Source organism: Nymphaea colorata, chromosome 5 (assembly GCF_008831285.2).
Source record: "Nymphaea colorata isolate Beijing-Zhang1983 chromosome 5, ASM883128v2, whole genome shotgun sequence".
NCBI lineage: Eukaryota > Viridiplantae > Streptophyta > Magnoliopsida > Nymphaeales > Nymphaeaceae > Nymphaea > Nymphaea colorata.
In genome coordinates, this window is record NC_045142.1 from 8,243,126 (window position 1) to 8,267,463 (window position 24,338).

A 24,338-nucleotide genomic window follows, 5' to 3' on the forward strand; every position below is an offset into this window, starting at 1 on the left:
ACTGCATCCAATTACTTCCTCATGGGTTTGCCTACCTTGTAGGTTTAAAATTCAGACCCATATTTGTTTAGACAATTCACACGCAACATGTATCCAAAGATTTTACTCAAACCCAATGGAAGTCTGGATCTTAATAAACAAATTAGAAATGGGAAATTAACTGGATCCTCTGGTCTATTATGTATTACAACTTGAATCTCTCTGTCGTTGCAGCTTGAATTAATTTTCTTCTTCTTCTTATTCCTTTTTCTTACTTTTTTGGCTCCTGCTCTGTCTTTTGTAACAAGTCAATATGAAAAAATAGAAGTGCAGATGAAATGGATCTATCTAGATGATCAGATCTCGTTTTCTTTGACAAAATGGAGCGGATTGTCAAGTGGTTTTGGGCCCCATTCTCGATGTAGTTGACCTCCCGTTCTTTAATGCTTCTCTCCTTTCTTCTTCATGCATATTACGACTTTATAGATGTCATTGGTAGAAAATATTATTTGGTTCGTCAAGTTCCACGAACGTCAGGAAAAAAAATGATCAGGAGATTAAGTAATTTCCATGCATATTGATTTCCAGTCACTTCGTCCATGGCTTTGAGTCAGTCAGTCAGTCAGAACTCTGGCCATTGATTTCCAGTCACTTCGTCGCCTCGAGGTCCGGTTTCGCCCTACCCGTGTTAGAGGGGGTCACAATTTAGTTTGATATCTAGGGATCCGTAATATATATTATCCTATAGTTAAATCTTGAATCTTTTCACGTTAAGAGTACAAATTCCCTATGAAACTTCAGATAGTGGCAACCAAATCAGAGATGAGATTGACCAAGGTCTCGATCAAGAATATAAACACTTAGAATATGGTTCTTAGGTCAATTATTTCGTACCGAGATCTACCCACCCTAATTCTCGACGTATTTAATTTAGATTGATTGAATCCGAATCATTTACCTCTCTAGTTCCAAACGTACAGCCCCTGCTTGCTCCTAGTCCAAGTTTCCAATCGTAGGCTTCGATCGGGTAGGCTTCGATCGGACTAATGTATATCCCAATTGATTTAGTAAAAGATGAAAAGTCCAGATAGATTTGTATATCCAGTGCTCTATACACATATACAAATCCTTATCTTATAAGTTTGATTCATGAAATTTTAAATCCTTGATCAATGAACCCCAAGGGCTAGCATAATAGACACGATAAGAGCTTATAGGTGGCCAGTATCTATTTTGAACTTATGTAATGTTACTTCTTTATGTTGCAAAAGGAGGACAGTATAGCAGAAACACTATTTTAAAACACCGAAAGCAACCCTAAACCCTATGAGGATGGAAGGAAGAGGTGATGCTTTGGCCATCACTTGAGCGGTGGGATTTTCTCTTCTTTACCCAAAATCTTGATCAGCATAAATTTTCCAAAAGTCATTCTATTGTTGCGAAAAGAAGGTTCAGATACCACTTCTGGCGATTGAGGGGATTCAAGATCTAGGATCATCAAAATGTGAAATTTAAATACCATTGCACCAAAAATTTTGGAAAATGCCATGAAGTTTCATTACTTTTATTTTTTTTTCCAAGTCTTAACTGTACAGATAGAAAGCCGATTGAATCCCATCAATTTGTTTTAGAGAAGGAACAGCTCCTCAATCAACCAAATCTGTAAACAGATGACGTTATTTTAAATTAAAAAGTCAATAGCGGCGCAGAAATGTTACCAAGAAAAAAAGTCATCCTTTGTCATATAGGCTTACAATGACTGCTTAGTTTCTTGAAAATGTCGTATGAGAAAAAAGTTAGGCACATACCTAACAAATTATGCCAGAGCAACCAACTTTGAGTATGGAACTCTTGACCTTGAATTAAACCCTTGACCTTTTAGTGGGATGAACTGGGTGGAGCTTGTGTTGGCAAGCATTAAAATACTCTTCATCCCGACCCCAAATAAATCACATGAGAAAAAAAAAAGCTCCAATTCTCATATAAATGTTGGATGAACGCTTGTAGTGGTAAGAAAATCATTAATGATTTCCTATTGGCAATGAGTAATCAAATCCTCAAGCCTAAAACAGATGAGGAGAAATAATGCAAGCACCTCCAAAAAAAAAAAAAAAAGAACAAAAGAAAACTATAGGGCGAGCAAGATGTTCTGCTACATAATGTGTAGAGCTTCACTTTAAAATGGGCACTTGTGTTCATTCTCGAGCCAATCGTAGTCTGAATGACATGGCCATCAATCTCTCAATCTCTCTCATGGAACTAGTATACTAGCTAACATATATTGCGACTTTACATCAAACACAGATATACCCTTTTACTATGGGAACAAGGAAAAGAGAGACAAAGGAGGGATTGGGCTCTCACTCAAACAGGCCTTTCTCTCACTCCTTTCGAGCAACCAAACCAGGCTATAGGATTTTAATTTACGAGATTGCTTGTCTATTGACAGGTTTAACCTTCCAATTAAAGCTTTTTCTATTAACTGCCTCATAATTTAATTGGCAACAAATGGTAGAAGCTACATCTTATTATACTAAATTTTATAATCGAACAAAACCAAGTTGGCCTACCACCGAGCCCACCGTAAGTTCACAGCGACCCGCGCCCCGGCATGTTTTCTTTCGGCCTGTTCCCACCTTCCAATTCCCACCGCGTGTAACTAGTGGCCGAGGAACTGCAAGATACGGCAGCCCTTCTTCCCAACGACGTACCTAAATCAAACACGAAAACACACATATGCATACGCGCGAGCCACAGCTTGTAGAAGAGAAGATTTGATGGAGGATAACTGGCGTTGAAGACTTTCAACAAAAAATTCCAAGGGTCGTCACTCACATGGTGGGCTCTCCCCCAACTCCCCCTTCTTTTCAATGTCTTCTTTTGACAGTTCCCTCGGCCCTCCATCAGATGAATCCATATATAAAAGAGAGAGAGGGAGTAACTCCATGGGCATCTTCCAAGTGGGAGTTCGAGATAGAGAGGAAAGTGGTACTGTGGTAGCACAGTTTCCGGCCGAAACTCTTTCTGTCTCTCTCGACTCTGAAGATGCAAACGAGCGAGTCGTTAGTTTCCTCTCCCTCGTCTTCCCCACCTTCTTCGCCGACACCTAGTGTCCCAACTGTCATTGCTTCCCCCTGTGCTGCCTGTAAGATTCTCCGCCGGCGATGCGTCGACCAATGCGTCTTGGCGCCCTACTTTCCGCCCTCCGAGCCCCAGAAGTTCATTACGGCTCACCGTGTTTTCGGAGCCAGCAACATCATCAAACTCCTTCAGGTTCTTACCCTTCTTCCACCAGATTCCAAAAATTTAGAGCAAATTTTTTCAACCTGGATAATTTGTCTTACGGTGCAATGAGATTTTTCTTTCCTTTTCCCTTTTTCTTCAAATTTTATGCCGGACATAGATTCGTTGTCATCTAATTGTGACCATATATGAGATTTGCACTTCATAGGCAAATTTCTCTTTTTACTGAACGGCGGCACTAATTATTTGCAGACAAGAAGTTTAGTCCCTGTGCTGTTTCATTATTGGATTTGGAGAAAATCAAAATTTAACCTCAAGAATGCATATGTAGTTGAAAACCGAAAGATAGTTGAATGTTATTGCTGTCTGTAATCTAATGGTTAATACTATCTCGGGGTCGCCTTCTCTTCTTCCTTTAATCTGGTCGTTGAGTTGGAAAATTAACTACAGAAAGATTTCAAATGGTCGTGACCATTCCTTGCAAGCCTTCAACTTTTTCTTCAGCATGAAACAAATGCACCTTTCAAAAATTGGCATTATTTTGTGTTACTCTAGCACCAAAAATTATGCTTTAAGCAGTGGATTTTAGGGAGCAGTGGTTGGAGATCCCCTTCAGCTCTGAGGCCAGAGGGGAAAAGCCCGAGCAGAGTGTGTTTGAGGCAAGAATTTTTAATTTGTGAAGCGTAGTTGTATTCTAAAAGAATTATTCTTACTAGTCTAACAATGAGAAGCAAAACTCTTGAAACATTTTAACTGGTGGCTTTTTTTCTTGAAAAAGTCTTAACAATTGTTTGGCGGCTACCAACTGCTCCCTTACTCAAAAAAATCCTGCCAAGGATGGCCGTAAGCTGTTCATACCTTAGATTACTATTTGTTTGGACAATTGCCGACACCAACCTATAATTTTTTTTTTTTATTTACACACAAATTTTTATTAGTTTTCAATATTTTACATATCAATGTCCCTTAGAATTAGAAATTTAAAGGAAGATCGCTCCTTAACCAGAAATTTTTGGCTCCGTCACTGTTATGTTGCAGTGGAATTGGTTATCCCCAAGTGCTCATATCTTGCATGTTCTTGCGCAGGATCTTCCGGAGTCGCAAAGGGCAGATGCAGTGAGCAGCTTGGTGTATGAAGCGAATGCTCGGACGAGGGATCCTGTGTATGGCTGTGCTGGAACAATCTTTCAATTGCAGAAGCAATTGACTGAGTTGCAATCTCAGTTGGCCATGGCGAAAGCCGAGATACACAACATGCAGATTCGGCAGGCGAATTTGATGGCTATTTGGTGCATGGAGACGGCGCAGTCACCACAGGCAGTGATCGATGAGAGTAGCATTTATGGAGTCAATAACAACAGCAACGACACCTACCAGCATGGCCAGTTTCAGTTTCAGCAAGGAAACTGTGGTTTCTTTGATGATGCTAATATTGGCTCTCTCTTGGAGCCCATGATCTGGACATGATCCGGCCAATTTTTTTTCTTTCTTCTTTCAAGATTTTGATTGATCTTGTATAAGCATGATTTTCCTAAAGGGGAAAATGAGTGTCTTTTGAATCTAACAACTGTATATATATGGCAAAATACCAAAATTTGGGAATTTCTCATAGTCGATCCTCATAAGTGAATCGTGATTAGTGGGTGAGAAAATTACGTAACAAATGAAATAAACTTGGAAAAAAGTAATGAATAGACAAGGGATCGAAAATAGTTTGATTTTGGGCCAATCGTTATAAAAAATGGCTAGATATATAATTGGCTCATCATGAAAGTCAATAATAGCTAGAAGAAATATCTTCATGACCAGTTTCACATCTTTATATCTATAGTAAAACAGAAAAAATACTTAGATAAATTCAATTTGTTTGTCATTCTTACGAACTGATCACCCTTTCTAAAGGCGAGAAAATTTCAAACAGGCGTTTGACACTTGAGTGCATAACGAATCACCATTTAACTTTTAAAAAGGAACGACCATGCAGCCAGGGACTCTTGAAAGAAATTCTCAAAACCTGCCTGCTGATATAAACTATTGTTTTCTATATAAAATGTCAAAAGTACCTCTTACAAAGAACCGCTCCTCAGGTAGCCGATGAAAGACATTTTGTCATTAGAACTACTACTTATACTGTCATTTTAGATTAGAAATTAATGTTTTATATCCACAAGCAGCTTTTTGAGAACATTTTGTCTTTAGAAGGAGTAATTATATGATTTTTACATTAAAAATTAATGTTTAATATTCATATATGATCTTTGTTAACCTATATATTTTGTCTCTAGCTGGCTCTGGTTCACACATTCATATTTAAGTACTTTGTCAAATATGGAAAACATGGAGATAAGACTGCTGAAGTTGAGGACTATTGAGAGGTGCATGGCATGATGGGCAGTTCTAATTAGTTGCATAAGGTCCATGCCCCATCATTGAAGTCATTTAAGCCAAGCTCTATGGCAGTAGACAACGGAGTTGTTATCAGTAGTCTTAGACACTGAACTACTAAACCAAGGGGGGCTTCGTGCATCCATCAGTCAAAATCTTGATCTTAGGGATGTCTTTAAACATAATTATGGATCTTCTCGAAGCCTGCAAATATTCTTTTGAAGGATAGAAACATAGCACTGAAAGGGAATAATTTTCCCTGACAAAGTGTCATTAAGGGCATACTTATCCCTAACAAGTGGCCTTGAACGTACACGAGCCAAGTCAAGTTCGAGTTGAACCATCTCCAGGCTCGAGATCTAAAATAGTGAGTTCCACCTTGGCTCGTGCTCGAACCGAGCTCAAGAAATTATGCTCAAACTCAACTTAATAATATATCGAGGAGCTCGATTCGGCTGGTAAAGCTTGTTGACACAGTGACACGGCCACTAAACCCAAAAATTTACTGCCTTTTCAGCTCTCAGGTAACAAGTTTTTATTTATAGAAAGTTGCTCATTAATAAATGTTGCTTATTGATAAATGCAAGAGAGTAACCCATTACAAGATGATATATATTGGTATTTTTGTACGAATGGCAGGAGGAAGAAGACCACTTCTTTAAAATATTTTTATTATAAAAAATGACGTGGGGGTGGGTGGAGAAAAGACTTTTCCTTCAAAGTTCAAAGACGAACTTTTAATGATAAAAAAACGAAACTTGGCTTATCTTGTATGTCAAAAGAAATAGAGAGAGATAAAAGTGGCAGAAAAAGCTTTTAATAATAAAAAAAAGTAAATATGGCTTATCGCTGTACGTGAAAAGAAAAAAAGGGAGTGGTAAAGGTGGCCGGCTGAAAACAGAATCACCAAGGGCTGCAACAGGTGACTCGCGAAGTGTGAAAAGAAAAAGTCGAATAAGGCTAAGGCGGGAAGACAAATTTGACATTATTTTATGAGTTTAGTGTGAACTCGAGCTTGAGTTGGTTATACAAACGAGCCATTCCATACACTCGAGCCAGACTCGTTTGTTGAGAAATTCATTCGAACTCAGGCTCGAGAAAAGGTTCACCAAGTCGAGTCTGATTTCCTCTACTCGTTGTTTACTCCTACTAACAAGGCCTAGTCACTTGGGCAACTTCATACAGTTGACATCCAAAGCTTATGAATTCACATCCCACCTTTGGTGTTTTGCTTGCAAACATTGATATAGGTTAGGAGGTGTATGTTCTTTGAGTTTGCACTAAGCCTTGATGAGAAATTAACACAAATCTTATCGAAATATTGCAAAGTTTTAGAGATAAATTAATAACTGGCTCTAGTATTACGGAATAGTTTATAGGACATGCTTAATTAGATGCAGCTTGCCAACATAAGAGAGCAAGTTTCACTTCCACAAAGCTAACTTATTATCTACTTTCAAGATGAGAGCTTGACACTATAACTCTAAGGAAAGAGTTTTCTAGAGAGGAATCCCCAAATGTTTTATAGGTAAAGCACCAACCTTCCAACCAAATGAATTAAGCTGCTGATGGAAGCCGACTGATAATGAAACTTTTGTCAAAGTTAACAATCATACCAGCTCTATGTTGAAATTTATGGATGAAGTTGCAAAAAGCATCACATGCATTCTTTCTGAAAGGCACGAATAAACGAATGTTGTCAACTTTTTACACTTGAATGAGGGGAAACAATATTGTCCTTTGCTGCAGGTTTGAAAGGAGGATTTTGAAGATTTTTTTCAATGAAACATAGAAGTAAGAAGATAAACGATCCCCTTGTTGAAGTCCCTCAGATAGGTAAAACTAGTTGCTTCTGCAGGAGATCTTGAGAAAAAGATGTGCAAGCCGTGGAGACTACGTGGGGATTAAGAAGAACCTACTCCCTAACTTGTAAATTGGATCTTGTGCTCCTCCATCTTTTTCTTTTAAATAGATTAAAAAAGAACTTGGTATCAATATCCCCACTTTATAACCATCTAATCCCAGATTTCTGCCTGTAGAACTCATCTTCCCTGAGTAATGAAGAATTGAACTGATCTCTACATTTGCTCTCCTCCTCATTGACATCCACATGTCCTCCTTCAACATTATCCTGTATGTGCTCCTTGCCTATCAATAGGCCGAATTGGAATTTTCACTAATTGGGGAATTCCAAGGTTTTAACTCTTCATAGATCACCTTAAGCATCCTGACCAGCCCAAATGTAGAACGTCATGACTTCTTCTTCAATAGCCTTTTTTTATAATATGCTGCACTAAAGGAACTTGAGCCAAGGATTGTAAAAGTAGAAAAATGGCATCCTCAACGAGTAGCATTTGTCCCAAGGCAAACTGTACAACTCAATTTGAGTACAAATTTATCCTTCTGTAACTTGATCAAGAAACATCAATCAATTTTACTCGTGACATTACCATTGTAGTTTTCATAAGTGTATTTGGAAGAATGATTGTACACCTTTAACAAACCATCACACCTAATGTAAACTCAGCGCAGCAGGGCCACACCTTATTGGTCATGGGTGCGTGGGGCGTTGCTCTCGCATGCCCACACGCACACAGGCCCACATGCACAAGCCCTTTTCTTAGCAAAAACTGCTCCTTAGATGGGTGGTTTTGGACATTTTGGACGGGTATTAGCCCTGCCCACACTCCAAAGGGATATTTGCAGGGTTAAAGGCTAATCTTACTTGGTCAAAACCTATTTAAAACAAAAAAAATTCAAAAATACTTGGAATTCTCATCAAAATATTGTTAAATTCAAAAAATTCAAATTTTGAGATTTGACTTCAAAACTCTCTATAAATACATCATCCAATCTTCTTTCTTAGGCATGGTTCACCTTTGAGAAACCTTTAATGCTTTTTCACTTGAAGATTTAGAGTTTACCTTAGCTCTCTCTACATTTTTCTCTTCTTCTTTTCTTTTTCTTCTCCAACCTTGGGAGGAAGCTTCTTCAAGTTTCAATTCTTCAAAAGAATATGAGGAAATCTCTTGGAGGAATACTTTCATCATCTCCAAGCATCACTGGAGGCAACCATAGGATCATCCAAAGAAGGAGACTAGTTCCCAAAACCATTTATATTAGAGATATATAGTTCTCCTCTTATTTTCATTTCTTTTTGCCCCTCTCAATGGCCTCGCAAGAAAACTTTAAAGACTTCCTATCCAAAGTCGATAGCTATCTTGAGTGCAACGGGAGTATGAGCAAGGAGAAATAAATTCTATTTTTCATTATTTTCAAAATATGTTTGCTATATTTTTTTTGTTTGTTGTTTATGTTTGAAATGATGTTCATGCATGATAAATTAATTTTTTTTAATTAATGGGCAAATGAATTGTGAGAATGAGTGTTTCTATTGGGACTTTTCTTCATTATTATATTGATTTTGAGGTTTGTTTTTGTCTAACCCAGAAAAAGCCCTTCGTGAATATATACATGTTAAAATGGATCTTCATGACATTCTCATGTTTAGCTTCTCTTCATCACCCGATTAGGTACCCTATTGAGTGTTTCTTATGTTGCTCTCCATTTCATGTGTTTTTTATTTTCTTTCATACCTAAGGTGAGAGAAATAAATTTTCTTGTAATAAATGAAATAATTATGGTTTTATATGCACGTATAAAAATATTTGAAACCTTGTTTTTCAAAAGATTTTCGAAAGCAAAAATACCCTTTAAAGAGGTCTTGGAGACATAGCCTAGGCTCTTGCGTGAGCCCAAGTTCCTTTCCAGCGTACATAAAAAATTGAAGTTAGATATTTTCAAATTATTTCTTGATTTCAATTCTTATAAAAGCATATATGTATATTACATGTTATATACATATCCATACATATGACATTCTCTTTTTGTTCCTGTCTTTTTATGATTTAACATATTTTTGTACAAATTCTCATATAAATACATATATAAATGAATATATACATGTATTACATTCTCTCTCTAGTGAGACAGGGCAGAACTTAACTCAGCTGAGAGAAACAAAGAGCTTGACGATGCCATGCAATCTTTTCATATTGCTAGATTGAAGCTCTGATACCATGGGGAGGTTTAATATCTCTCATTTACTCTCAGAATCGCAAGGGATTTAATGTGGTTCAATCAATGAGATCTATGTCCACAATGCTAATTAAGGTTCTCTCTGGAAAAACTCTCATCAGGTCGGTCGGTACAGATGCTCTTTTATGTATTAGGTAATGCTTGAAGGATTACAAATTGAAGGTCTTGCCACTTATACAAGTTTATTGTCAACCCCCTTAGAAGTTATCTACGCATATTCATGACTAGTTTCCAATGTATGGAGATAACTTGTTTCTATCTTTATCATAGTAGATAGTATTGAATCTCTTTCCATCACTAGCGTCAGCTCGAGCTTTGTTATCTTTATGGCCACCACCAACAAAAATTCGATTAGATCTTACTTCCTTTATTGTCTCCATGAATCTCAAAATCCTTAACAGTTTCTTGTTCTTTTCCTTCTATTATAAGAGAAGTTGATCTTCATTTCTCTCCCTCACGAGAAATGAAACTGGAAAACCGTTACAGATGTACAAGTTGATAAAGTTTCGTTCATTTTCGTACAAATAGTCATTGTACGTAGGTGACATTGATTTTCGAATCCTATTTCTTTGGCTTGGCATGCAATTGGCATCTAACCTTATGCCTTTTTAGGTGACAGAGACTGTGATTGAATATTCGATTATTTTGAAGGGAGTGGGGACGTTCATATTAAATTTATTCCAAAACATCTCTGCCTGAGGTCAAGATGCCGACTTTTGTTGATCAAAATTCGCTATACACGTAAGACACAAACATGCAGGCTATTGGATCCAGCAGTAATGTTTCCGCCATCGGGCTCCCTCTCGTACTCGAACGCCTGAACATGCTTGAAGGCCTTCAATTTCTAACCATCGTAACCAAGTGACTGGAGCTCTTGTTATCATTTGATAACGCTGTCATTTAGCAAAATACTTTAAACATTTTCCCTAAATGACGTGGAGAATTGGTCTACCGATTTCAACTTTCACTTAATTGGTGTTTGTTTCAAAGTCCCTACTAAAACAAAGAGGAACTCAAAACTTATCCCTCTTGTTACCAAAGTTGGTTATATGTATTCCTGATGCAGAAAAAATTATGCATTGAAAGTGTGTAATGACCAGAATACCCCAAGTTATTAAAAAGGATAGTTCCCTATAAAGACAGAAAATATCCTGAAAAGATTAAATGTCAAAAAAGTGGTTTTTTTTTTTTTGAAAAAAAATCAACAAAATACCCCAATTCTCTCCTTTCCCTTTTCTTAAGGCATATCTGTTGTGTTTCTCTCTTATGTGACTTAGTACGCAGGGGTAGAGGGAAAGAGGAGTTTTTTTCCTATGATGGAGCTAGAAAATTTTGGTTAAAGTATACTAACCCGTCTTTGGTGTAGTAGAATGAGTGCATGTAGAGCACTCACCACAACATATGGCTGAACCTACATTCAGCTCAATCACATTAAGATATTTCAAGGACTGGCATAAGCAGTGGCCTACACCCATCGCACATTAACTCTGCTACTCCACAGACTCCCCCCTCCCCACCCATCCCCAACCCTTCACTTTTTGAAAAAAAAAATTAAAAAGGATGCATAAAATATTTTTAAAGAGGTTTAACTTGATATGTGTAAAAATATTCAAAACTATTATTTGGCCCCTACACAAAAATTGAAAATATTATTCGACGACCCTTAAAAACAAATTTTGGCTTGCCCCTGTTAGTACGTGTGTGCTGACTTGGCTAATTTGGAAATATCAACCCGGCCGACTCAACTGGGTGTAGGAGGTGCCAATGGGCAGGGGCGGAAGGTAAGGGGGCGGCCGCCTAGGCCATGGCCCCACCCCAATCAATGAATTTTTTTTTTTACATTGAAAAAAATAATATTTTTTAATTGCATAATGTATTTCTTGTATTAAAATTTTGTTTGGCTCTACCTGAATCCAGAGCTCAGACTGCCGACCCGCCAAAAAAAAAATCCTAGCTCCTCCCCTACCAATGGGTATCATTAATACAATACATAAGAGTAGATAGAGGGCGGCACCTAATTTGGTACTTGATGGACAATTGTACTATTTTGATCCACAAATTCACGAGCATGACGTCTGCCTCACTATATTAAAAGACAAGATCGATGAAAATTGCGGTAGACCGGCCGACCTTCGTTTTCCTTCTCAAATGGCCACAAATCACTGAGTTTTCAATTAATGGGGCTTCTCTTGTTGTCTCCATCCGGTTTTATTTGGCATGGGGCAGGTGGAACCATCAATATTTTCTCCAATGTACTCTTCAGTGGCTTGTCGTCATTCACTTGGTCCCTGAATTTGTCGAAATCATTTTGCTTACCTGCACCGGTTGTGTGCATGAGAAATTGGTTTAACGTAAGTTACAAAACCAGACTTGTTAATTTCGTGTTAAAAAATATTGTAAAAACATGTTGCTAAACAGTAATTTAATGCAAATCATGACTTAATTCAAGTTATTTTTGTTAAAAAAATTGACTTTTCTACTAAACATGATTAAAGTAAAAAAAAAATGTTTAACTTAACACATGTTCCACATCAAATCACTCTTTAGATCATATCCATAAAGCTAAATTGCATAAAGCAAAACATGATCTTTTACTTTTATCTATATATATATATATATATATATATATATATATATATATATATATATATAGTAACCCTGAAGTTTGAATTTAGACCAGGCTGGAGCTGAAAGGGATGCCGCCACCGGAGCGTGTCGGTGCGCAGTCTTAGGCTAGCTGACTTCATACAAGAGGTAATGCCATACGTACGACTTCAGCCAGCAAATGTATATATTTCAATGAAATGACATTACTGTTCTTCAGTAAGGACAAGTTTGAAAAATCATAAGATTTCATAATTTCCAAAACCTCAAACTCCTTTATTTTGGAATTATTCATTAAATTCGCAGCTCCCCCGTTCAGTGCCCAAAAGTCATCTTTACAACATTGGCTAATATTAATACCAGTTCTATATTTGTTTGCTCATTCACACGACAGGCCACATTACTATGTTTAACTAACTTTTGTTAAAAATATTTTAAAAAATTTATGTTCACTTAAAAATAATATAAAATTCAGTTGCTATATAAAATTCATTGGCTAAAAATAGAGTTAGAAAGATAATATTCTTGCAAATAATGTGATTCATTGGTTTTCGTTGGACTCCTTTTTTATGAGAATGAAGAAACCACTCTCGAGTTGAGAAACCTAGCCATGGGGGCTGTTCACAAGCCCAACTCAAGTTGAACTCAGCTCTAGTATCTTAAACCAAACGTGAACTTGGCTTGAGCTTGAGCCGAGTTCAGGTTCATTAGCTCAAGCTCGAACTTGAGCTCTAAAAACTCGAACTTGGATCAATTAAGCTCAAGCTGAAGATTCGCTTGAGCAGAGCGGAGTATTTATTAAAAAAGTTAAGTTTTTAAAGAAGGAGATGGCATGGAGGCTTGAACCATGGACCTTACGCCTGCAAGTCAAGCACACATTCATTCTCTTTTTCGAGTTTTAAGAGAGCCAAACCGAGCTGAGCCCGCTTAACCAGCCAGCTTTTATGCCTTTGAGTTTCCAGTGCAATGCAAATGTAAAAGATATGCGAAGTTAAAATTTAGGAAATCTGACTTTGATCAGGTTCCGGACGTGATCATTTCATGATTTTTCCAACTTCGTAGGATCCTATCATGGTGAATTTCTTGCTGTTGCACTACGCAATGTCACAATCTTATGATGAGAGATTTTCAAAGTAGTCGTAAAAATTGAGCTGCACTTATTCAGTTTTATACAGTAATTATATTTTCACAAGAGCGATCGATCGGTTTTCAGAGGATTGGTCAACGCCCGAGGAGACAGGTGTGGGCAATTGCCCACACAAGCCCGCAAAAAACGATTTTTTTATATTCAAACTTGATTACAGTTTTTCTCATTCACACCTGTCGGCCTTTAGTCAGGGCATGCCATCTCCTTCCTTTTCTATGGTTGCAGCGAAATTTTTGTATACAAAGCGATCTACTATTCTCCCCTACTCTTCTTCTTCCAATTCCTCATGCTCTTTGGCAGTGCATGGAACTGGATCTAGTCATCCCTTTATTTTCACATTTTGATTGCAAGGCTGTTTGAAAAAATCCGTTCATGCTCATTTTTTAAATTAAGTTAGACCATTTGGACAGATTCTCCTATTCCATTAATTTGATTAAATTCTGGTTTTTCAAATCACTAAAGTCCAATCAACAGTGCATGATTTTGCTAAGTGACAAGAATAAATAAACTGTTGAACGACTTTCATGAGTTTATATATGCAAGAGCGACTTGCATCCACCGACTAGGCAATCGGACTTAAGACATTCAAGTTGGAGTAGATCGTCAATAGTTGAAGATCAAGAATGGGCTTGGTGGCGTAAACTGATTGGAATGTTCCACCTAACTCCAATTGCTTTCAAAAGCATAATTTTATATGATTTAAGTCTTATTCTGTAAATATTATTGGATTGCGATGCATTTATTGGATACCTAATTCCCTTTTATCAATGGGAAGTATTGGAGGCATTCACAGGTTACGAGTTGAGGTTAGGAAGTCATCCCATCTACGGCTGAGCACCCGACCAGGCGGCCAGTGGGTACCCAATACTCGGCCTCAGCCTGGCCCCAGAAAAAAAGGGCACCGAGTCAGCCCGAAATGTTATGGAGCCCGCGCAGGTGGGCCCGATCACAGTTTTTTAATATATTTTTTATTATTTTTATATATAATTATAATATTTTATTATAATTTTTATTATTTGTATTATTTTATATTAAAAATATATATTTTATAATTTAATTGAGACAAAGCCTGGGTTTGGATGTCGAACGGCGCCCAGGCTCAAACTTCGGGTGTCAGGCCAGCCCGAGTCCGACTTCTTTATCTCGCTGGATGGGCCCAATGCCCAAGATCAATCCCATCTCCCCAACACATTACTACACTTTTCATTTGAGAATATCCATCCAGATATATAATTCATCTGGAATATATACCAACCGTAGCGAAACCAACTTTTTTTTTTTTTTAATGGGGGTGGGGGCGCATTTTCACACTTCTAGTATGTCTTCCAAAGTATTTTTTTTACGGGGATTAAATGAAATTTTTTTAAATTTTGTAGGTAAAATTATGTTCTTAAAAATTCCAAGAGGGGCCATGGCCCCTGCTTGCACGTGCATAGGGGGTGCTCCATACTGAGCAATCATGATCCAGCCTTTGACTAGGTGGCCTTCGGCTCTCACCTGAGTGGTAAGATACTCCTTCCCCTCACTTAACGGTGAAGTTACTCATACATGGGGCTTCGGCTCTAACATGAGCGGTAAGATACTCCTCCCGATCATTTGACGGTGAACTTACTCATACATGGTTTAATGGCATCCTAATGCAAATCCATCATTAACTTAAGCTGTTGTTAATTAACATTTAAACCTTTAATTAATTATGGCCCGGAACACCGACTGACTTCAAAATGGAGAAATCTTGAGTCGGGAGATGGAGATACTTTGCGTTCCAGTAGTCTCCCAATGGGATGTTCATCTTCTTTCGTTTCTATGTCTAAGGAGGACGCTACTAAGGCGTCTTCTTTGGAAAGTAATATCAATAATCTTAATGAAGCCATGAGGCACAAGAAGATAATGAAGCAGGGGGTAGTGATTCCCAAAATAAAAATCTGGAACCCAACCTACAAATAATCTTTTTTTGGGGTTTATTTACTCTCTCAGCCTGTTTAACACAATTATGATTCTTTTGTTGAATATGAGAGGCTTGGTTCGTAGATATGCCCAATGAGAGTTTATGATAACCATACAAGGATACGGTACTGATATAGTTTTTATTTTCGATTCAATGATGGATGAGGACATTTTTTATGCCTGGAAAGTGAACCATCCCAGGTTTGCTTTTCTTTCCAACATCTCTATGCTGCAACATAGACTTGCCAGATTCATTATTGGCTGGAATCAAGTTGCTTTGTCATTATCTACTTTACATGTATGTGAATCCTGGATCCAGGTATGTCGCGAAACTAAATCTTCTCAAAGTTTATAGTCACTAGAGTTCATCTTCATGCTAATTATATGTTGTGTCACGAGTCTTTTGCTTTGCTAATGGAAACTATAAGTGCCACTGAATTGCCTCAGGTGACTTGGCTAGTAATAATCTCACAGTTGTTATTGATCCTGACTACAACAAGTACATATGGTTAAACTGTTAGAGACGTTACAGGTTGTGAGGAAAATTCGGCGATCGTGTTCAACAAGTGAAAAGTATTTCAAGAAAGGCAATCCTCCACCACGATGGATAATGTTCTGTTGCGGTGTCAAGAATAAAGGCATTGTAACTCCTTTGCTTTCCTTGATGATCTGTTGTAGATTCATGGTTGAATGTATTCAAATTCGAAACTGTAAAAATCTTTACAAAATAGAGAGGCTTACCTCTTGCAATCACCACGCAAGAGTTATTCCATCAATTTGCGGGACATTACTTTATGTATCAGAGCTTTTGCTCAACAGGTCCATGGCCTCTTCATCCATCACTCAGTGGAATGTTATCTCTAGTTTATATTGGTGTATGGAACTTGATCCATATCGAACACTCATATGCAATACCACGGACCTTAGTTATGTATGGGCATTTATGTCATTGTATACAAATACGGGTTTTGCCCTAATCCTTATGTTGAGAGGAGGGCCGTAGTTTTCTATATGCTTCTTCTCTGAGGGTGAATAGTAAAGATCTATGCGACCGTAGACGTAGGAGATTATTGCTTTGAACCACGTAAATCTTTGTATTTTTTCTTGTTGCTTCTAACCCCCTTTAAAGAGTGCGTGAGAAACATTGTGTTGTTCCTAACAGTTTAGTGTTTATGAAGCCACACAGAGAGAACTATATGTTATGGAGGGGTCAACTTGAGTATGTGCTGACATGACAAGACTTGCTGAAGTTTGTTGATGGCACTGCTCTAGAACCATCCAAAACCATTTCATCTAATGGAAAGGATGAAGCAAATCCAGATTATTCGATGTGGAGAAAATATGATCAGCTGGCCCTTAGATAGATCAAGGCCACTGTTTAAGAAGTTGCCCTTGGTCTGATCATTCGTTCAAGCACTGTTCGTGGCGCTTGGACGACCTTAGAAAAGGCTTACGGCTCCCAATCTCCTCTTCGTATCATGCTCATGAAAGAGGGGCTTATGCTTATGAATAAATGAAATATGAAGATGGTAGAATATTTAAATAAAATCAAGTTGCTCAGTGACAGTCTTGATGTACCGAGTGCCACATTGCTGATCATAATCTCACACAAATCATGTTAAATGGACTCTCAATTGATTATGAGAGTCTCATGACATCCATAATAACATCAGCGTCAAAATCTTCCAAATTTGCTGAATTATTTGACCAGCTTCTCAATCAAGAGAAGCGACTACAGATTTTAAAGCCAGACAATGCTGAACAAATCGAAAATCAAGCTACCATCACTGCATTTAATGCAGTTCGAGGTCGTGGAAGAGGTAATGGGAGAGGGATCGAACAGAAACTCTCAAACCGGGCAAAGTGACAACTCAACCCCAGAAAATCAAAATAAAGCTACCATCACTTGTCAATAATGTGAACAAAAGGGACATTCAACAAAGTCTTAATGGGACATCCCTAAGGCATTTTTAGCAGTGTCTGTGCAAGAAATCAGGGATGAATATTGGTATCTAGACAGGTGAGCAACCAATAATATAGTGAACAGTGAGCAGCACATGGAAAACAAACAGACATATTCTGATTCTGAGAATGTGATGATCGGAAATGATAAGAGACTTTCCATAGCTCACGTTGGTGATGTTCCTATTAATATTGAAGCGTCAAGTTTTATATTGAAAAATAGCCTTCATGTTCCTGATATGGCATGCAATCTTATTTCTGTGGGTCACTTTACATCATATAATAATTGCTCAATAGAATTTATTCCAGTTGCTTTTGTGATTGGTGCTTCAGCTCTCATATGGGAAATGGGATGAGATGCCCTCTCACTCTCATAAAATCATGTGGTCATTGGCATGACTATATGGATCTTCATTAACACGAGGAAAGGCATCTGCAGAGAAAAGCTCATTCCTTGCGTGTTGGAAGCCGTTGAGCAATGACGTACAACAACCATTACATTGAAAGGCTTATATCATTAGTGGTGTTGCTAGAGGTAGGTCAGAGAGCACTCACTTGTTGGCATTTCCGTCTGTATAGTATCCCATATGGCGTAGATGGAGGCATGTCAAAGAAGAAACCTTGATCAACGACATCTTTTGTGTCTTTCTAACCATTGTTAGAACGTGTACGGTATTACAAGGTAAATCAGGGATGAATTTATCAGGTATAACATGACAAGGTTTTATATTTTGAGAATATCTTGGAAAAATCTCGACAAATTTTTAAAAAATTTAAAACATTTAGTAAATCCTGAAAATTATAAAAAAATAAAAAATCATAAAAAATATAAAAAAACACAAAAAATGCATATAATACGCGTATAATGCACATTTTTTCATGTTTTTTTATTTTCTGACTTTTTTTTAAAGACACATTTTTTTCACTTTTATATGGTTGACTGTGTTTTGGTGTATTATATGTATTTTTTTTCAATAAGACGCATTTTTTGTGACAATGTTTCTGACTATAGCCTTTAGCTACAAGCCAAGTCTTAGCCTTGTACCTCCCTAAATATCCGTGTGGCTTTCTTTCTATGTTAAAAATCCATTTCCACCTCACAATAGTTTTGCTTGACCGGTAGGAATTAGTTCCATGTTTTATTTCTTTGTGGTGCTTCAAACTCAGCTTGCATGGCCTTTCGCAACTTGGTGTTTTGTAATGCCTCCTTAGCAGTGATTGGTTCTCTTTCTTCTTTCAACTAAGATATGAATGCTATAGGAGGTGGGTACTTAAATACACCACCTTAAGAACGTGTAACCATTAATGGGTGCGTCCTTGGGTTTGAGTCGTGCCATGTGAAGCAGTTCTTCTTGGTTTCTCACTAAAAATTTGGTTTCACGAGGAGTGTGAGTTTGCGCTGCTTGGATGTGATTTTGACTTTGATTACGTTGTAGATTTTCTAAATTCATGTCGGTTTGAATATTAGATGGAGCAATGGACCTTGGAACCACAAACGATGAATTTTAATAATAGTCCCACCATATGGACATTCTCTTGCCAACTCTCTATTACAAAAATTGTCATTTCTTCTTTCTAACAATGAGAACTTGCTTTAATCCAATGACACACGGTACGTGGGTTTTGCCCACGTACCAGTCTCGGTACGGCGGTACTCTTTGTATGGTTTGGATCAGTTCTGAGTCGCAATCGATCCAAACCACTTTAAATAAGTCTGGGTAGTCCTTGCTCCACAAGTGAACGTGTTCTACTACACCTACAAGTTCATCTCACGTCGTGTCATCTGTTTCTTACATTTATGTCATTTTTTCTTGCTGATTTCATGTATATAATTAATGAAAATTTTATAACTATCACCGTACCGCTATACCAGAACCCGCTTCCCCGTACCCATACCAGCATCTGTAACCGTGCCTATGTGACATAGTTTTAATCCATACAAAAAAATATGAGCTAAAATTTTCAAAATTATGTCGTTCTTAAACATAAGTAGCCGTTATGGCTTGGTGCGTACCCCAAAAATGTACACAGTTCATTTTTAGTTTTAACCTGTTTTTACTATAATCATCTAAGCAAGGGACACAAGTTAACCAAAGACTTCAAGAACAGCATAATTCAGTGTCTGCTTCATAAGAACTTCCATGGGTGTTTTAAAATGTAATGTTTTTGTAGGAAGTCTATTAATAAGGAAGGCCGTTGTAGAAAATACATTCGACCAGAATGTATGAGGGACACCTGTATGTGCCTTTAAGGCAAGACTAGTTTCCACTATATGTCGATGATGCCTGTCAGCAAATCCATTTTGCTGAGGTGTATGAGGAAAAGAAAGTCTATGGAAATTTCCATTCTTCTCATGAAATGATGTTAAGACTTGATACTCACGTCCACGATCTGAATGCAGAAATTTTATTTTTTTGCCAGTAAGCTTTTCAATAGATTGAATTTAGGAAAAAAGACCATTACGTCATATTTTTGAGTCATGTAATAGAACCAAATGAATTTAGAAAACCCATCAATGAACACTATAATATTTTAATCTATTAACACTTTGGATTGGGGCTGGTCCCCAAACATCTACGAATACAACTTCTAACAGCTCCTTAGGAGAAAACATCCTATTCTTGAAGTGCAAGCGATGCGATTTGTGTTTTTCGTATGTCTCACACATAAAATTATTAAAAAAAACTATCATACAGTAATTTAGTAAAGTCCAAATCAATTACAACTATTTTAAATGTTGGGTTTCTCAGACGTTGATGATATCTGAGAGTGTATCAAAATGATGAGCACTACATGCCTCATTTGGGTCACATTGTAACTTAACTTGATGGAGACCATTCCTACTTTGTCCTTGTTCTGGAATCCGCCCTGTGCCCTGCTCCTTTATATAACAAGAATTTGGATGGAATTCACAAATGACATTATTATCCTTTACAAATCTTTGAACAAAGAAAAAAAATTTGGATATCTTGGGAACAATGTAAACTATCCTTCAACTTAAACTTATTTAAAACACAAGAGGAACTGACGTGTTTAATGAGTAGAACTGATCCATCACCAATCTTCACTCCATCTGTTCTATGATAATCTAAGTAGAGTGATAAATTTTTTAAATTACCAATAATGTGCTGACACCCGTGTCTAGGTACTATGTTTCATCATCATCAAACATGGGAGAGGAACCTTGATTTGCTGTAAGCGCCTGAGCACCTGCACCTTTGATTTTCTTTATTAAGAAGATTAGTATATCGATAACAAGATTTAGCAGTATTGATCGATTTCTTTAATTCTAATTTGCACCATGTCTCCAATTTTTCCAGGATTTATTGTGAGCATAATTCTAATGGTGGCCACTTGGTTCCCTATTTTGTTTACTTTGATTTTATCTTCTATTATTTCCTTGTCTCGAGAAAATGTTAGGACTTGCTGCCGTAGAATCTGATTTATCATTTCCTTGATTGATAGGCTTTTTGGATGAACGGCATACTATGTAAATCTCCAATAGACACCGGTTCAATTCTGGTTTCGATGGAGGTCTTAAAGGCATGGTACTTCCTTAGTTGTCCCCTTAAAATCTGCATGATAATGTCTTCTTCTAAACTGGTTTTCTATCAATGTATAACTGATGTGCAAGCATTTTAGCTCTTTTTACATATTCATCAATGGATTTACCTTGCTTCAAGTCTTAGAACTGCCATTTTAGCTGCATCACTCAAAAGCATGAGTGTGCAGTCTTAAGGGCTTGCCAACTATTTTAAATGTTGAGTTTTCATAGTCTTAAGGGCTATGAAAACTCTGAGAGAGAGACGACAGTAGCCAATTTAACAACAGTTGGTTTCTTTGAAGCCACTTTGTGTAATCAGCATTAGGTCTAGTGGTATTTGGTATGAGTTTATAGTGGTATTTGGTATGAGTTTACTGTTAGCACATTTGGAAGGAAGCTCTGCCGTTTCATCCTCTCACATCTTTGGAAAGAAATCCTATGAGCAGCTAACCGTTGAGAATATATTTGGATAGAGGAGCATATTTGGATAGAGGAGCAACCGGATGAAAATCCCCATCTAGCTGTTCCTGATTTATTGCCATTTCTTATTTAGATTTGGGCGTGTGATTTATTGCCATTTTTCTTGTAATTCGAATTTTAAACGGCTGGGATATGTAAGGGAAGAAGGGGCTGTATCCTGTAACTCTATATAAGGAGTTGATTCATATGATTTCAAAATGGGAAAATAAGAGAGAGAAAAACAGAGCTTCCTCTGTTTTCGTTTTCGTGGATGTAGGATATTAACGCCTAACCACGTGTTAAGTTTGAGTTGTTCCTTTCTTCCTGCTTTTCTTCCAGGTTCTCCTCCATGAAATTTAACATGGAGAAGCCGGCATTTTATAAATGCCGCAGCTGCTGGTCTGGTTCACTCTTCTCTTACTGGGCGTTGGATTCGGGCACGAGTCTAGTATTTTTTTATCCAAGTCTCAGATTTTTTGGACAATTTTGTAAAAAGATACGGAATTTACAAGTGCCGCTGGTTCCTGAAGTTCCCTGAACCCTCCCGCAACAGAGAGACTCGCTTCCGACCCAATCTATCTTCAGCTGGGAATCCACAACACCAATACCATGGCCGATGCTGCTTGCTCAAATCAAAGAGATGAAGCATTCAAGGGAGCCAAATCCACCAAGCATAATACGTTGAAAATTACCTCCACCCCACTCAATGGAGCCAACTATTTGAGTTGGGCGAAGGCTGCTCACTTGTTCCTTAGTGGAAGATCAAAGGCAGGATATATTAACGGGAAGATCAAAGCTCCAGCCACTACTGATCCCAATTACGATGAATGGGAATCAGAGAATGACATGGTTATGGTGTGCCTGCTCAACTCTATGGAGCCATCCATAGCAAATCTGTTTACATATCAAGATACCGCGCACAGAATATGGGAGGCTCTGAAAGAACTTTACAATGAGCAAAATTGTCTTGCTCGCGTATACCAGATACAATGCGAGATTGCCAATCTTTCTCTCCATGACCAAGACATGCAGCGGTACATTGAGAGACTCAGGAGTCTATATGATGAGCTCCTCCAATATCGACCAGCGACCTCTGATCCAGTCATTTACAAACAGCGTTTTTAAGAAGATCAAATCTTCAAGGTCCTTGCTGGATTGAGTGAGGACTACGAAGCCTTAAGGACTCAAATCCTCAATACTATGTCGCTGCCAAAATTCAATGTTGTTTGTCAAATGATTCAGAGAGAGGTGTCAAGGCAAAAAGTGATGAATGTCCATCCTAAAACGGACTCCATAGAAGACAGCCAAGAAAGAATGGCATGCCTTTCACAATCGGGCACTAATCAAGGCATACAAAGGTACCACTCAAACATACAAAAAAATCGCAGCAAACTTAAGTGTACTCACTGCAAGAAATTGGGTCACACGCGTGATCGCTGCTGAGAACTTGTGGGGCGACCGTAGACAAAGACGTCAACCTTGCAAACTTTGTTACCAAAGATAACCTGGAAAAATTCTTCCAGAAATTCTCTAATGCAAATCTTGTATCTTCCCAACCAGTGGGTGACGTCTCAGAAGGTAAGTTCTATGCCTTATTGACTGCCATTAAAAATAAATCTTGGATAGTTGATTCTGGTGTTACTGATCACATGACTAATGATCCCACAAGACTTGCCGATCTAAATAAGGATCTTCATCATTTTGTTTTTTCTGCTGATGGGTCATCTATAGTTGTTGCTGGCATTGGAAAAACAACATTCTTCGAGAAAAATATTACTTCTACCTTACTTGTTCCTAAGCTTGTTGTCAACCTTATGTCAGTTAACAAAATCACTCAAGATTGTGATTGTCTTGTTATTTTCTCCAAGAAGGATGTAACGTTTCAGGACCCAAGCACGAAAAAGGTGATTGGTAAGGGCCGATGCCATGGTGACATCTACACGTTGGACACCGACAGTTTGAGTTTTTTCACCAAATCAAAATCGACTCAAAGGACAGATTATTGAATTTGGCATGCGTGATTAGGACACATATGCGATTGGAACCTCAGTCGCCTCATTCCTTCCCTCACCATTGACGATAATAAAGCGTGTGATGCATGTGAATTCGCCAAATTCACATGCCTCCCCTTTCAGCCAACTCATGAAAGGTCTGAAAAAGCTTTCGATCTCATTCACTCGGATGTTTGGGGACCCGCTCCAGAGGACTCTCATGCTAGTTTTAAGCTATATGTCTCTTTCATTGATTATATGCCTCAGCAAAACGGTATTGTAGAAAGAAAAAACCGACAACTTCTAAATATTGCTCGGGCTCTTATGATGCACATGAACGTACCTCAGATTTTTTGGAGCGAAGCCATTGGGACAGCATGTTATATATCCAATCGAGTTCCAAGCTCTAGCATAGAAAGAAAAATTCCTCTTGAACTCCTTCTCAATAAGCCGCTCTCACTTAAACACCTCAGGGTATTTGGGTGCAAATGTTTCGTACATGTGCAAGAAAGATTTAGAAATAAATTCCAGCAACGTGCGATTAACTGTATATTCTTGGGATACTCAAGTAAGAAGAGAGGCTATCACTATTTTGACCCTCTCTCTAAACATATGATTGTGTCTCGAGATGTAAAGTTCTATGAAAATGAACATTTTTCTGACAGCTGTATAAAGGGGGAGGCTAATAACAAAGACTAGGCCTAGGCAACGGGCCGAGCCGGCCCGGGCCCGATAGGTTGGCCTGGCGGAGGCCCGGCCCGGCCCGTTTACATTAAAAATATATATTTTTAATTTTTTTAAAAAATAAATATATTTAATATTATTAAATATTTTTATAATTTAAAAATTATTTTATAATTAAAAAATTTAATTTTTAAATTCAAATGGGCCAGGCCCGAGCCGGGCTCACCGGCCCGACCGGCCGGATCGGGCCGGCCCGATGCCCACCCTTAACAAAAACTCTGCTGAAAATAGTACT

The 24,338-nt window shown here is 37.9% G+C and overlaps 1 protein-coding gene across 1 annotated transcript; it reads left to right on the forward strand.

Annotated features, from left to right (window-relative positions):
- The first annotated feature begins 2,871 nt into the window (after positions 1 to 2,871).
- On the forward strand, positions 2,872 to 4,831 carry LOC116254663 (LOB domain-containing protein 1-like). Its single transcript, XM_031630196.2, has 2 exons — positions 2,872 to 3,252; positions 4,309 to 4,831. The coding sequence occupies exons 1-2, from the start codon at positions 3,025 to 3,027 to the stop codon at positions 4,687 to 4,689; spliced, it is 609 nt and encodes a 202-aa protein (XP_031486056.1). The 5' UTR covers positions 2,872 to 3,024; the 3' UTR covers positions 4,690 to 4,831.
- The last annotated feature ends 19,507 nt before the right edge of the window (positions 4,832 to 24,338 follow it).